This window comes from Pleurodeles waltl, chromosome 6 (genome assembly GCF_031143425.1).
Source record: "Pleurodeles waltl isolate 20211129_DDA chromosome 6, aPleWal1.hap1.20221129, whole genome shotgun sequence".
Classification (NCBI taxonomy): domain Eukaryota; kingdom Metazoa; phylum Chordata; class Amphibia; order Caudata; family Salamandridae; genus Pleurodeles; species Pleurodeles waltl.
In genome coordinates this window covers 1,484,998,305-1,485,014,875 of record NC_090445.1, presented here as the reverse complement: position 1 = coordinate 1,485,014,875, position 16,571 = coordinate 1,484,998,305, and the positions used below count along the sequence as shown (strand labels likewise).

The following is a 16,571-nucleotide window of genomic DNA, read 5'->3' as shown; positions in this document are numbered from 1 at the left end:
TCCCCTCATTGAATTTTTGTTGAATTAATCTCTGTTTTTACTAATTGAAATGGGGTTTTGTTTTTTTAACTGTTCTGCAACTACTAAATATTTTCCAAATGTTTTCAAATTAATGTTGATTCTCTGTGCAATAGCTACTAGAGGTTGACCTCAGATTTAAACTACTGAAACCTTTACTGGACCTAGCAAGAATAGTGAATTTAGTACTTGTGCTGGACTAGCATCCATCACAATTAATAATCCACAATCTTACAGGTACATATTGGTCTCTCAAGAGGTTGGGTAATTGTATTTCCTTTCTTTGACAGCATTGGAACCTGTAGGCCTAGCCTGTCTTTCTCTGTCTTGAAGTGCCTGCCAGCCTGAGCCTGCTGCAATTAATTTTGTGGAGCAGGAGTAAGTGTCAAAGACACCAGCAGTGGCTTTGAACTTTCAACTACCCTTGAAAGGCTCCAGCCCAACAAGGAAATGTCCTGTGGAAAAGCAGGTTAGTTTGGCCCTGTTTTCAGCCACTTATGCCTGGAAGCAAACAACAACATTGGAGAGTGGGCTGAACATTTTAAAAGTTGTTTAACAAGGTTATTTCTCACAAGTCTGGAGTTAGGGAAGTAGAAATTATTTCACTGTAAAGCAGAGACATTTTCATAGGAAACTTTTCATAGGCAACTTTTTCCACATCAGAGCAATGATTAAAGTTTTATGTTTGACAAATTCCAGAAGGAAAACTGATGAATTATGGTAACAGAAATGGTTGTAGACTACTCTGTCTTCCGAGTAGCAATATTTATCTGTACTGTTTATAAATGAAAATGAGTAGCAAAACATTTGTTGCCCAGAGGTCATTTATGCCTTCATAGACTATAGGTATTCCCATTCGAAGAAGCATTAGAAATCAAGGTTGTCATCTATCTCCACATCTGCATAACTGGATGATATATATCAACAAGATAATGTACTTTGACAGTGTATACACTTAGAAATGGACTGATATCTTTATTTGCTAGTATGACATTTTAATAAGAGTTGTACTCCATAACTGGTAGGGTAGCTGTTTTATATGAATGATGAATGTATTTATGTTTTGTGGAGGGGAACACATTTTGTTGAAAGTTAAATGCATAAATCAAATGAAATCCCCTGCAGCAATGTCACAACTTCTATGGAATTCAGAAATATTTTTTTACTCCCACTAGGTGAAAAATCTGTAAATGATATAGAAATGCGCATTTGCACATGTAACATTTTTCAAAACAGGGAAATATTTTGCCCCATGGAAACGCACTTTCACCTCTATGTCACTATTTTATAAAGGGATGACCTCTTCCTATTCCGGCCCTGAAAGATATTTGCTATTGAAATTGTTTTTCAGTGTAGGAAAGCAACTTGTGAATGGTGCATGAACACCCATGGTCCTGAACATTCAACACCCATTTCATCAATCAAACAGATTCTTAATTCTAACAATCACATTCTCAGATCATAATTTTTGAACATTCGTGACTGTTGTGAAAAAATATTTTGCATGTGTACTGTATTATTAATTCTAATGCATCAAAATGATGAACCTGTGGGCCTTAAGAAAGTGTAATTACCCATGTCACAGCCTACACAGGAGAGTGGCAAGCCCCTGTTCCAAATTTCATAGAACATTGCTTAGTTGATACAACGTATTGAAACGTTTCAGTGATGATTACTAGCTGCCTAGTTCATCTACAATGCAGACATTCGCTCAGCTTATAAAGCAATCTATTTAATTCCAAATTTGTATTTGCTTCAATGAAATTGACTGCAAATATAAATTGTAGTTGCGTTCTCAGTCTGACTGAATTTACCTTTTATATATTTCACAATTCTAAGACTTGAAATACAAAACAATTAACCATTAACCATCTCTTTTTTCTGTACAGAAGCTATCAGACAAAAACACATGTCCACCTCACTTCTACTTTAGAAGGAGCCTCTACACCTCGGGCAGTTGAAACAGTCAGTTTCAATCATATCAACAGAGTTAAATAGTTTGATTCTTACTTAGGGTATCTGAAATGCTCCTATTAAACTTATTCAGTGACAGATCTGGCACAGTGGGTTGACTTGTGTTTGTGTTCATACAAAGTTTGTTTTGTTATTTGGATTCATTTATACAGTAAGAAGAGAAAAAAACCTACTGTATCAAGGGGGTTGTATTGAATGACATATTCTATTTGCCCATTGGGGCCATCATCTATATCGACAGCACCTTCAGTGGCAAATCCATTGAATATGGTAGTTCCAACTGGTGTTAACTAAAAAACAAATGCAAACACACTTTATTAGAAAATTCAACCAAGGTTTTGTCAATGTTACAAGATTCATACATTTCCTTAATATTATTGTGAACATTTCTATATGAACTAGGACATGCATACTATTCAAATGGTATTTTCTAGTTTGTTTAAACATAAAGAAGCACTTTGACAATTACAGAGTTACCATGCTGATAATGGCTAGTTCAACTGACCTGGTCAAACAGACATTTTTGCACGCAAACAAAGGACACAAAAGACTGAACTGAAGAGAGGACTTGGACCAAACATCACTGTTATCTCCTAAGGCATCAGTTAGTCAGCAGAACAGTGTTGAATGTGAAGGAACAATAGTTTCAATACAACATCACTAAAATAATATGTCTTATAAGGCTGAAAATGTGTTTATTGATATAAACATACTTTAACATTATGCACATGGCATTCTGTGATTAGATATGTTAAAGTGGCCCACAGTATGAATGCTAGGGAGAAATAAATAAATTGCAGCTTTATTAGAGATGGAGTCAATATAAATACAATAGCAGGTAAGTGAACCATTGTAGTCAGTTAGTGAAACTATTAGCAAAATCTCCAAATCATCACTAATAAAAAAGTAGCAGTCAAAAAAGTATTGCCATTCTCTGTTTGACCTACGTTGCTAAAACCCCAATCCCAAAAGCAGAAATACAGATGGAACGATTGAACATCAGAACATCCTATAAAAGATGTCACCTATAAATATTATGTTTGAAACATTGCCATCTAAAATGTTATTGGTGTGGATTTTTTTCTCGTAACTCCAATGGGGTGATATTCTTGTAGGCAATATTTAGGAGGCAATACTTATTTCAGACAATATGTTTACAATTATATTTTGGTACCACGAAACATGCCTTTAGAATCACTAATGGAAATGTATGCAATAATTTCATAGCTTATAACAAAATTAAAGAAATGATGTTTTATATCAAAGACAAAATATATGACAGCATAACAAGTATTCCTAAGCCTTGAGAAACCAACAATAAAATACGAGATAATGACATACTCTGGATCATTTGTTGTGTTTAAGGCTCAGCTAAAATTGATTTAAATAAGAATGTAGTGGAATTAGATCTGGAAGAAATGAACCACTTCAGAGACAATGTCAGACATAAGGGGAGGGATATTAACATCTGTTTCTATGGAGTAACAGGCCAATATCCATCTAGAAGATTGGGTGAATGTTTTGATTAATAATTAATTGTAAATAAGTAATTTCACACAAGAATAACTCTGTGTTAATTATAACATGTTTCAGTGCCCTGCTGATCTTCAGTCACTTATTGACAAAACAAGTGCAATAAATATGATCCTCATCATAAGTCAGTCAAGATAGAGTAAGGTATTTACCCCACATAGCACATACTCATAGCTCAGGGTGCAGTATTTACCACATGTGGTAAATATCTTCTATTTTGCAATTTGATGTGAAAATGAGATATTAAAAAAACAGACTTTGGGGGTCATTACGACCTCGGCGGTCTTGCAAAAAGACCGCTGAGGCCGCGGGAGGCAGAATACCGCCATTGCTGGCGGTATTCCTGGCTCCCTATTATGACATTTCCGCTGGGCCAGCGGACGGTAACAGTGTTACCGTCCGCTGGCCCAGAGGAAATGTCACATCAACATTGCTGCCGGCTCGTAATAGAGCCGGCGGCAATGCTGATGTGCAGCGGGTGCAGTAGCACCCATCGAGCATTTCACTGCCCGAAAATTTGGGCAGTGAAATGCGCAACGCGGCTAAGCCTGGGGGCCCCTGCACTGCCCATGCCAAGTGCATAGGCTGTGCAGGGGCCCCCAGGGGCACCCCAAGTCCCCTTACCGCCAGCCTTTCAATGGCGGTGTGCATGCACCGCTGCCCTGGGGATTATGAACGCCAGGCGGAAACCTGGCGGGAAAGTGGAGGGGACGGCGGTATGGCCGTGGCTTTTCCGCCACGGTCATAATTGCTGGCTGAACACCGCCAATTTACCGCCGGCCGCCAGGGTAGTAATGACCCCCTTTGTCCTTGACATACTGAATTCCTCATGTTTTGCCTTTTACCAGGCCTTTACCCCTGTTAAATTACAGCTTTATTGACCTGCTATAATTTATCAGAGGAAAACAATAAGTCTGTGACAGTTATCACACAACTTATAATTCCAATTCCTTGTGAAAACCCCCATTTCACATAGATAGGAATTTAGCAGCCAATTACTAGTCTGGCGGTCACAAGACCCCTAGACTCACAGTGGTAGTTAAACTGCAGCAGCTATGGCAGTCCAACCACCACATTATGAGGTTGGCAAGCAGACCTGCCAACCTACCGCCGTCCCCGCCGGGATCCTAGATCTTGACGGGCTGATGGCGATCCTGGTTGTAATCAGCCAGACAAGCGCTGAACTCGGAGATGCCCTAGTGATTACAACCTTGTTCTCTGCCACCCTTTTTATGATGGTTTCACACCCATGAAAAGGTTGGCAGAGAACAAGTACAGGGAGCCACAGGAAGGGTCCTGTACTGCCCTTGCCCACTGCATGGACAGTGCAGGGTACCCCCTGCCCGGCACCATTAAAATGCGCACTGACTGTTGTGCAGACAGTGCACACTTGAAGGGTGCTGGTGCACACTGCCTGTGGCAACATTGCTGTAGGTTCAATTATGAGCAAGGAACAATGCTGCTGTACCTTTAAACCTTGGTTTCTGCCGATCAACCCAGTGGGAATGTTGTAATAAGGTCGGTGGGGAGACTGCCAGCACCACAGCGGTCTCCTCATCGGGAGTTTGGTAGACGGATATTTTGGTCTGCCTAACCGCTAATGACCTTCTTAGTTCTTAACTTGTAATGGTTTGGACTATATCTCTTGCTATATACCTACAGGAGAAAGGAACTAAAATGCAGTTTGCAACATCACTGTCTATCTGCCAGTTTTCATCCCACTAGGTATTAGGAAATGATATGGTAGGAAGTCCAGGTTAGTATTCTGAAAATTATTTTAAAGGCTCAGAGGGTACATTTGAATGTGATTAAATCTTCAGTAGGTTGTGATGCTCTTCACCTCTATATCTTTCTGTTTGTATTAGTGAAGTTGTGGGTCCATCTCACAAGGGTGACTGTCATTTGTGGGTAAATTGCATTCAGCTTATGATTGGGCATACATCATCATCCAATTACATGTCACTAGTCGATTACTGCAGGAATTCTGTTTATCTCCACTTTTAAATGTTATTTACATACACACTCCATCAACTGCAGAACCTGGTCATAGCATTCCATAAGTAAGCCGACAACAAAGAAGTTGTTTAGACTGTCAATCTGTCATGAGCAGACCTCTTAGCCCTCTTACCTCTATAGCTTCAGAGAAGTGTGCATAGATAAGCCAAACCAGGCTCAATTTGGAAGAATCAGAAACTCCTGCTTTTGACATCCCAAAATAATATTAACATTCAGCATTAATATTTAAAAGAACAAGCATGTCAATCATGATTGTGAACCTCCAGCTACTATATTAAGACCAAAATTGATGAGAGTTCATGCAGTACAGCACTGTGTGACAATTAGAAGCACTGTGTAGTCCAAACGGTAATACTTTGTAAATGCAAATTAAACAAGTCATGCGTTCATGCTAGAATGGCAGTTTTAGACTGATGTTAGGAATTGCATTATGGTGCCAATACAACCGGGGGTAAGGTGTATACTTGAGTTAGATCAAGGAAAAACTCTCAAGGTTGTGCCACGTAAGGATTACAATTTTCCTACAATTTCTTCAGCTTTGTTTGCAAACATTTGTGGAGGAAGTATTGCTTCATGGTGCAGAAACAGTTTGGCACAGAGCTTGAGTCAACCTTTATTGCAAAACAGTTTTGCACCCAGTAGTTGATTGAATCTGTTTTTCACCACTGCGCATCTTGAAGACACTGGTGCAAACAAATTATAAATGTGGGCTTCCATTGTTAAAAAGCTGAACATTTCATTCAGAATCCCATAAAGCTAAAATACCTATGTGTTGACTTCTCTGTTCCAAAAAGGTTTATGTTAAAATAGACTTTATGAAAACACTTGTATTTTAAAAAATAACCAACTACTGTATATTTAAATATATTTTAAATGATCCATATACATCGACAAATGGTTTAACAGTCCTAATTTATGCATTAAAAAGGTACACATAAAAACTGCTGGAAAACATCTTCTTTGTGTCCTGAGTATGTTCCAATGACATTCAAACTACGACTACATATAAAGTTATAGAAATAACACAAATTACAACTTGACGAGCCTGCCCTTAGTTTGCTTTCAAGGAGTAACCCCACATTTTGGCAATACCACAAATAACATTTCCTGCTCATGAGGCAAACTGATAGACTGGCATGCCAGTTAACTGTTGATTTCTGTTTCTTTGCCCACACATAACAATAAACCATTCCCCAGTTAAGGAAATTAATCGAAACTTGTGTGTTCTGAGTCATTGGTAACTCTGAGTAGTTGCCTATTGTGAACTTGTTTAGTGCAATGCAAGAATTTGATAGTAATGATTAGTGGAAGTAAATAACATAATTGTAAAGATTTGTAAGTTACTCCTATTTAAGACATTTTACCAGAATATTCAAGACGGGCTGGCATTTTCATTTTTGCTTTTGTGCCACTAGTCTTTCATTGGGATGTAATAGTTTAAAAAAGGTAAAAGCAACTTTTCAAACATGCACAGAAAGAAAAACTTGCAAGTGTGAGTACACTACATCACATATGGGCAAATTTGTAGGAGCTCCTAAACCCTACTCTGTAAAATCTGCTGGCATCTCACAGTAAGTACACTCGTTATCGTCTTCTCAGAAGCTAATCAATCATCTTGCAGCACACTGGTGAACACCAAAAATGATTAATGGTATTTTGAGCTGAAAGCTTATGACATCATATAAGGTCTGGTCAAAAACAGAGACATATGTATTGGTTACCTCAATTTATGTTCACAGTCCTTCTACCTGGGCCTCAACTTGTGAGTGTCTTACTGAATATCGACCTAATCTACAGTGGCGAAAGATGGATTTTTTTCATCCACTGAATGACTCCTAACTTTGGATAACATTTCCAACCTACCTGGGTTTACATGAAAGTATGATATCAATATGTTGTAGCCACAATGCAGTCTGAAATAAGTATTGACAATAAATATTGTTCATAAAAATATTGTCCCATTGACGTTGATAATACAAGGGTTGGACTCAATGGATAATATTTCTGTAAACGGTACTTAGGATAAGATATTTTTGTCAAATGATATATTTGATAATAACATTATGACATACCGCTACACAGAAATCTTCAACACATCCGGGATCCAGGATTATTCATATGCCAAGGTGTTTTTGTAACCAGATACACAATTCTACATAAGTACAGGTATCACCGATGTGCATTAGTGTTTTTAATTTTATTTTTGTTTCACCACAGGGGATATATCAACACTCGTCGAGAGTCCCCTTCCTGTACAATACCGTGATGGAGAAATGTTCACTGTGCACTTGAAAACACCCTTTCTCCTCTCATTGACAAGACTGCATTTACATGTTTCTGGGGTATATTTATATTAATTATACCTGATTTATATAGAACTTACTTCACCAAATTGTTCTTCTGATGCACATTACAGTAGCTGGAGGTTTATTTAAAGAATATATGCAACATATGATTTTTAACGTTTTTCTGAAAGAGAGGTCTGTCATATACCGCGAGTTGGAAAATGGGTTATGGGAAGGGCAGGTAGGTACCTACACCTAGCAACAAGCCACTAACCTCCACCTAGGTACAGTTAGGTCTCAGTAAATGAATCCCAGCTCAACCCTTGGTAGCTTGGCAACGAGCCTCAAGGCTTAACTTAGGAGACAAAGTGTAAAGCATTCAAATATCACAAAACAGTAATTAAATAAAACACAGGAAACAGTTTAAAAGTCCAAAACCAATTTATAAAAATAGTTTATATTTTTATCTTTAAAATGACACAAAAACGATTAAAATCGGTTCAGGGGAACCGGAGATATGAATTTTTAAAGTATTATTATTTTTCTAGCGCTTAGAAACAAAAAGCGCCAATCGGGTCATCTGGTTGCACCAGGACCGGGGCAAAGTCAAAGTTTCAGGCCGACCGCGATGGAGCCCTGCTCGGCTACAAGTCGCGGGAGGCCTCGGTTAAAAAGTTACCTTCTGACTTAGTCTTTATTTTGAAGTTTTTCTTCACCGGGACGAACCTGCCAGTTGAATCCGACCTCCTGGAGCCCTTGTCCGGATACGCGATGTGGGTTTCCTCGGTGGAGACTTTTACCTTCGGACTTAGTCGTTTTTTCGAGATGAAAATCCTTCGACCGGGGTAAACCTGGATCTTGATCCGACGTCCGTGGAGCCCTTCTCGGATACGATGGCTGGGAGGTCCCGGTCAACTTTTTACGTTCGGACTTAGTCTCTTTTTTGGATGTTTTTCTTTACCGGGACGAACCACGAAGTCAGGCCGGGTCGCGATTGAGGCAAGCCAGCTAGAATTTCCGCTGCGGGTCGGTCCCTCTCTGGAGCTTTTTTCCAAAAATTCTCAAATCTTTTCCAAACTTCTGGGGCTTCACCCAGATGTTCTTTTAAGGTTCTTTTGGGGTCCACAGCTCACCCCAAGGGTCCAGAAGTTCTGTGATGGTCCTTGGGGGGTGCGGACTTCAACTCCCAGAATGCACCTGGCGCAAACTCCTTTTTGGCCACTGGACAGTGGTCAGCTGGTCGCTTTCTTCAGGAGTTGGTGCAGGGGACTCTGGTTTAGCAATTTTTCACCTGTAGCAAACAGGGAGTCCCTCCTTGAACCAGTTGAAGCCAGGCAAAGTCCTTCTTGTGGTGAAGCCCAAGTGTGCAGCTGGTGCAGTCCTTCTGAGTGCAGGGTCCAGGTGTAGGCCAGGGGTCCAGCAGGGCAGTCCTTCTTCTTCTTTAGTTCCTTTCTTGTTGAATTCTGGAGGGGATCTGAGGTGTGGGGGCAGGTCTGCCAGTTTTATCCTTGCTCCTGGGTGAAAAGCAGGGGGGCCCTGGTTCTCCAATCAGGTACAGGGTCGTCCCCCTGTGATGACCACTTTCTGGGAAGTGTGGCAAAAATCCATCCCAAAAGGCAACAGTCTCTAAAAATCCAACATGGCTGAATCTGATTTTTGGAGGTTACATCTGGCTGAGCCCACCCACTGGTGTGGCTAAAAATCATAAACACACCCCTCTCCTGCCCTCTCCTAATCTAATCGAGGGGGCACCTAATTGTCTGGGGTTGCAGGATGTGGGGGTGTTGCTGGGTGCTCCAGATGTCCTTCTCTGCCTTTGAAGACCAGTTTGGCAGCCCTCCCCCTTCCTGCCTCACCATCTGCTGAGGGGAGATTCTCTCCCCCAAGCACATTCCTTTGTGTGAAGCCAGGCCACTTCACACCTCATCAAGGCAGCCTGGCAGAAGCTGCTGCAGGCTGGCCAATCAGAGCACAGCAGCAAAAACAATGCAGAGCTGAAATTGGCAACTTTTTAGGTAAAGTCTAAACTTTTTACCTGAACAAAATATATTAAATCCAACAACTGGAAGTTGTGGGATTTATTACAACAATTAATTTGATACCAAATGCTTGGTATGTAACATTTAAGGAGACTTTAAAATTTAAAATAAAGTCTGCCCATTCTAGACTATGAAGGCCATTTACTTCAATGAGGGAAAAACGAATTTGGCTGTTTTTACCTCACCAGGGCTTATAAATCTATTTTTATAAAGTCCCTGCTTATAGTTACATGGCACCCAGCCCTAGGGGCACATAGGGCACACCTTAGGGGTGACTTATATGTAAAAATAAGGTAGTTTAAGACTTTGGAAGTACCTTTAATTCCAAAGTCGAATTTGCATATAACTTTAATTTAAAAGCAGCCAGCAAGGCAGGCTTGCTTTTAAAACGACACTGGGCACCTCAGCAGTGCACCTAGGTGTGCACCACTATGCTGTGGTCCCTAAACCTACATGCCCTACCATATACTAGGGACTTATAGGTAGGTTAACTTAGCCAATTATAATTAGCCTAATTTGCATATCCATTTTACACAGAGCACAGGCCCTGGGACTGGTTAGCAGTACCCAGGGCACCATCAAAGTCAGGAAAACACCAGCAAAAAGAGGAAAATGGGGGCAAAAAGTTATGGGGCCTCTGCAATCAGCCCTGTTTTCTCACACAACCCCCCCCAGCCCACACGCCCAGGAGACTCAGCCCAACCCTCGGAGAGTCTTCCTGGCTTGTTAGGCGAGGAAGACAGTGAAGAAAACTGTCTGTCCCTTTGCAGGGCCTACTCTGCCTTATATCCTCCTGTCAGGGTCACTCCCTATGGGTAGTGAAGCCATCCCAACAGTAAATGGACCCAACTCAAACTGAAACTTTCCTCTAGGGGGTCTTCCTCCTTTCTCTCTGCCAACTTGGGTAGTGAGGTGCCCACCTCCCCTACTCCAAACTTTGCTAGGGCAACACCTAGCTTACCCAAAGAGGTCACCCAACACTTGAGCAACCCCACCATGACCAATAGGGTCAGGGGGCCTACTTTGCTATTGGCCCTGGGGTCTGCCTCCCAGGCCAAGTACATTGCTGCCAGGAAGGCTAGCACCCAGCAGAGGCTACTGACAGCTGTCAGTACCCAGAATCACACCCTAAGCTCTCCACTGACAGGTGGGTGAGCTGCTTTAGGGGCTTCTTTGGGGTCCTGGCACCCCTCTTGCTGTCTAGAGTGGGGGGCTACCACCTCCTGTGGCAGACACCCTCCTTCCACTCTCCCTTCTGTCAGTGCAGGGGCAACACCTTGCATCTGGACAGCTGCCTGACTACTCAGGACTTCCTTGGGGTCAGGTGAGGCCTCACCAGTGCCAACTCTGGGCTCCCCCCTTACTGGGGCAGAAGGCCCTTGGCTCCCTGGAACTCTCTTTAAGAGTGGCCTACCCTTCCTTTTCTTCTTTCCTTTTCTTGGGGACCCCTGTCTCCTAACTGTAGGGACTGACTCCCCAGGACGTTGGGTTGGGGGGCGCCCTGGGCGACCACCTCATCTGTGACCAGACTCACCTCTGGGAGGTCATTGCCCAGGATACAATCTAGGGGAAGGTCAGCACTGACTACCACCCTAATCCAGTCAAGGATACCCTCCCTCTCTAGGGGCACTATGGCTACAGGTTTGGAGGTGACCTCCCCTGTGGCTATCCTGACTTTCTTTGTCTTTCCTGGGACATACATGTCTGGGGTCACTAACCGGTCACTCACTATAGTGTGACTGGCACAGGTGTCTCTCAGGCCAGTGGTAGGGATCCCATTCACTTGAATGTGGTGGAAGTGCCTACTCCCACCCTCAGGGATCACCAGCTTACCATCTGGTACTGTCTCCCAGCTCAATGCTAGGAGGACTTCATCATCTGAGGAATCCTCCTCTATGGCTACACTGGACAGCCCAGTGCTAACCATCTTCTTTGGACAGGCTGCATCTCCTCTGAAGTGACCTGTCTGCTGACAGTCAAAGCAAGCCCTATTGTCCAAGAGCTTTTTTAACCCTGGGTCTCCCTGTCTTTGTTTGTCAGAGTGGGAGTGGGATTTACTCTCCTCCTTCTTAGGGTTCTGGGGTACAGAGGGAGTCTCTGTGGTGGGCTTACCACCTCCCTCCTTAGGTTTTTGGGGACCTGTCCCCCCTTCTTGGAGTCTCCCCCCTGGGACTTGACAACCACCCTGGTTCTCAACCACTCATCAGCTGCCTCCCCTAGCTCTCTAGGGTTGGTCTGCTTAGAGTCCACTAGATGCTGGCGTAACCTTTCTTGGGTACAATTGGTCAAGATGTGCTCTCTCATGATCAGATTGTATAACCCCTCATAAGTATCTACTTTGTTACCAATAATCCAGCCCTCTAGTGCCTTTAGTGAAATGTCCTCAAAGTCAACCCAAGACTGGGTACTGACCTTCTGGGTGTCCCTGAACTTCATTCTATATTGCTCTGGGGTCAGACCAAACTTCTTGGCTAAGCACATCTTCATACTAGGGTATGAATCTGCCTCCTCCCCCCTTAAGGTCAGAAGCCTATCCCTCCCTGAGTTGGGGACCAACTCCCACAAAAGGGAACCCCAGTATTGAGGCCTAACCCTTCTCATTTGGAGTGCCCTCTCAAAGGCCCCCAGCCACTTATCTATGTCATCCCCGTCTACATAAGCAGGAACTACCCCCTTGGGTAATCTGGGGCAAACTCCCCCACCCATGGACACCTCAGCTTCTTTATCGCTGCTTCCATCTCTTTTCTCTTTGTATGCCCACTTTTTCTTTTCTAGGGCCAGCTTCTCTGCTTCCAAAGCTATGTATGCTAGCTGGGCCTCCAGCTCTCTTTCTCTGATGGATGGGTTCTCTCCTCCTGAAAGGACCCCCTTCTCACCACTAGCTTTGGGTCTGCCCCTAGTGACTGTATTTACTGAGGACCGTTCTTCCTCATCCTCACTTAGGCTCAGATGCCTTCCCTCCCCTGAGTGGTTAGAGCTTGCATCCTCCCTTCTTTCTCCCTCCTCTGGAGCTTCTTCTGATTCTACCTCTTGGGCCTCAGCCCATGCTGTCAGGGATGTGATCAGGATTTGCTTCCTGAGATCAGTGGTTGCAGGCAACCTTCTTTCAATACACAACCCCCTAAGCTGGACCACTGTCAGTGTGGGTAGGCTAGCCAGATCAAGCTCCATGGTTCCCTAGTTTTGTGTCAACAAAAACTTTTTGCAAAAATTGGAAACAAGAATTTAGAAAAATTACAAAAATTCAATAATTGAAATTAATCCAAATTAAAAATTAAAAACAATTTTTGCACTAGGACAATTTAAAGGATTTTTAATTTGTTTTATCTAAAACTGTAACGTGATATTGAACACAAGTACAGGATCCCGTCACTGCTTCCAATTATGTTGGAAAATGGGTTATTGGTAGGGCAGGTAGGTACCTACACCTAGCAACAAGCCACTAACCTCCACCTAGGTACAGTTAGGTCTCAGTAAATTAATCCCAGCTCAACCCTTGGTAGCTTGGCAACGAGCGTCAAGGCTTAACTTAGGAGACAAAAGTGTAAAGCATTCAAATATCACAAAACAGTAATTAAATAAAACACAGGAAACAGTTTAACAATCCAAAACCAATTTATAAAAATAGTTTATATTTTTATCTTTAAAATGACACAAAAACGATTAAAATCGGTTCAGGGGAACCGGAGATATGAATTTTTAAAGTATTATTATTTTTCTAGTGCTTAGAAACAAAAAGCGCCAATGGGGTCATCTGGTTGCACCAGGACCGGGGCAAAGTCAAAGTTTCAGGCCGACCGCGATGGAGCCCTGCTCGGCTACAAGTCGCGGGAGGCCTCGGTTAAAAAGTTACCTTCTGACTTAGTCTTTATTTTGAAGTTTTTCTTCTCCGGGACGAACCTGCCAGTTGAATCCGACCTCCTGGAGCCCTTGTCCGGATACGCGATGTGGGTTTCCTCGGTGGAGACTTTTACCTTCGGACTTAGTCGTTTTTTCGAGATGAAAATCCTTCGACCGGGGTAAACCTGGATCTTGATCCGACATCCATGGAGCCCTTCTCGGATACGATGGCTGGGAGGTCCCGGTCAACTTTTTACGTTCGGACTTAGTCTCTTTTTTGGATGTTTTTCTTTACCGGGACGAACCACGAAGTCAGGCCGGGTCGCGGTTGAGGCAAGCCGGCTAGAATTTCCGCGGCGGGTCGGTCCCTCTCTGGAGCTTTTTTCCAAAAATTCTCAAATCTTTTCCAAACTTCTGGGGCTTCACCCAGATGTTCTTTTAAGGTTCTTTTGGGGTCCACAGCTCACCCCAAGGGTCCAGAAGTTCTGTGATGGTCCTTGGGGGGTGCGGACTTCAACTCCCAGAATGCACCTGGCGCAAACTCCTTTTTGGCCACTGGACAGTGGTCAGCTGGTCGCTTTCTTCAGGAGTTGGTGCAGGGGACTCTGGTTTAGCAATTTTTCACCTGTAGCAAACAGGGAGTCCCTCCTTGAACCAGTTGAAGCCAGGCAAAGTCCTTCTTGTGGTGAAGCCCAAGTGTGCAGCTGGTGCAGTCCTTCTGAGTGCAGGGTCCAGGTGCAGGCCAGGGGTCCAGCAGGGCAGTCCTTCTTCTTCTTTAGTTCCTTTCTTGTTGAATTCTGGAGGGGATCTGAGGTGTGGGGGCAGGTCTGCCAGTTTTATCCTTGCTCCTGGGTGAAAAGCAGGGGGGCCCTGGTTCTCCAATCAGGTACAGGGTCGTCCCCCTGTGATGACCACTTCCTGGGAAGTGTGGCAAAAATCCATCCCAAAAGGCAACAGTCTCTAAAAATCCAACATGGCTGAATCTGATTTTTGGAGGTTACATCTGGCTGAGCCCACCCACTGGTGTGGCTAAAAATCATAAACACACCCCTCTCCTGCCCTCTCCTAATCTAATCGAGGGGGCACCTAATTGTCTGGGGTTGCAGGATGTGGGGGTGTTGCTGGGTGCTCCAGATGTCCTTCTCTGCCTTTGAAGACCAGTTTGGCAGCCCTCCCCCTTCCTGCCTCACCATCTGCTGAGGGGAGATTCTCTCCCCCAAGCACATTCCTTTGTGTGAAGCCAGGCCACTTCACACCTCATCAAGGCAGCCTGGCAGAAGCTGCTGCAGGCTGGCCAATCAGAGCACAGCAGCAAAAACAATGCAGAGCTGAAATTGGCAACTTTTTAGGTAAAGTCTAAACTTTTTACCTGAACAAGTTATATTAAATCCAACAACTGGAAGTGGTGGGATTTATTACAACAATTAATTTGATACCAAATTCTTGGTATGTAACATTTAAGGAGACTTTAAAATTTCAAATAAAGTCTGCCCATTCTAGCCTATGAAGGCCATTTACTTCAATGAGGGAAAAACGAATTTGGCTGTTTTTACCTCACCAGGGCTTATAAATCTATTTTTATAAAGTCCCTGCTTATAGTTACATGGCACCCAGCCCTAGGGGCACATAGGGCACACCTTAGGGGTGACTTATATGTAAAAATAAGGTAGTTTAAGACTTTGGAAGTACCTTTAATTCCAAAGTCGAATTTGCATATAACTTTAATTTAAAAGCAGCCAGCAAGGCAAGCTTGCTTTTAAAATGACACTGGGCACCTCAGCAGTGCACCTAGGTGTGCACCACCTATGCTGTGGTCCCTAAACCTACATGCCCTACCATATACTAGGGACTTATAGGTAGGTTAACTTAGCCAATTATAATTAGCCTAATTTGCATATCCATTTTACACAGAGCACCTGCCCTGGGACTGGTTAGCAGTACCCAGGGCACCATCAAAGTCAGGAAAACACCAGCAAAAAGAGGAAAATGGGGGCAAAAAGTTATGGGGCCTCTGCAATCAGCCCTGTTTTCTCACACCGCGGATGTTTTGAAAGTGATTTCCACGGCATAGGGTCATGACTGAGTCTTTCATGGTTCCTCTTTATTTGTGTTTGGTGGCTCAAAAAAGAGAAAATCATCGCTACATGAACCTCAAAAATATCTGAAGAAATGATGGATGCATTCTTCAAATGATTGGCTTGGAAAGGTAATCAGCATGTTTTAAATTCTATTGTTGTTTTTAAAGGAAACCAATTAAGGTATTTTATTAAGGTTTTGAAACTACCTGCAAGATGTGTGTTGGTATATACCACTAACTTTACTAGTTGTGAGTTTAACATTCTGTCACACTCCATTCTGTGACAGTTTACATTGTTTGCCCGCCTCCGTTCAAGCTAGATGCTAAACATTTTTAAAGAATTTAGGGCCAGATGTACAAAATTAATGTGCATTTCTTAATGGACAGAATCACTATTTCGTCTTTTGAGAGATGCAAAACTGACATTCGGTTGCCAAAAAACAAGGTTACAAAATGCGAGTTCTACCCTGTAGAATTAGCATTTTGGAAATCGGCAGAATATGAAATCCCAAGTAGTGTTCTCCTATTTGTGGATCACAACTACATGCATGAAGGATTTCCTAATTGCGACTAGTCACAACATGGCTTTCTGAGAGATGCAATTACCACTGACTTAGTACAGGTGGTAACCATGTGCAAACTATAAACATACCCCCAACCTGCATCTGGCTCTTTTACAATGGCAGCATTATACATTCTGGCGAGGATGAGGATTCTGGCTGTGAGGGACTGTTTAAGCAGACAGAGGAGGATAACAGACAGATACAGACTGAGTAGTCAACCCAACAC

The 16,571-nt window shown here is 42.9% G+C and overlaps 1 protein-coding gene across 1 annotated transcript in view; it reads right to left on the bottom strand.

The window, feature by feature from the left end:
• Positions 1-16,571, bottom strand: part of PCDH15 (protocadherin related 15) — a 2,681,631-nt gene that overhangs the window by 1,799,411 nt on the left and 865,649 nt on the right. The window contains exon 6 of the mRNA XM_069240977.1: positions 2,166-2,282. Within this exon, the coding sequence (XP_069097078.1) occupies positions 2,166-2,282 (117 nt within the window). The remainder of the gene's footprint in view (positions 1-2,165; positions 2,283-16,571) is intronic.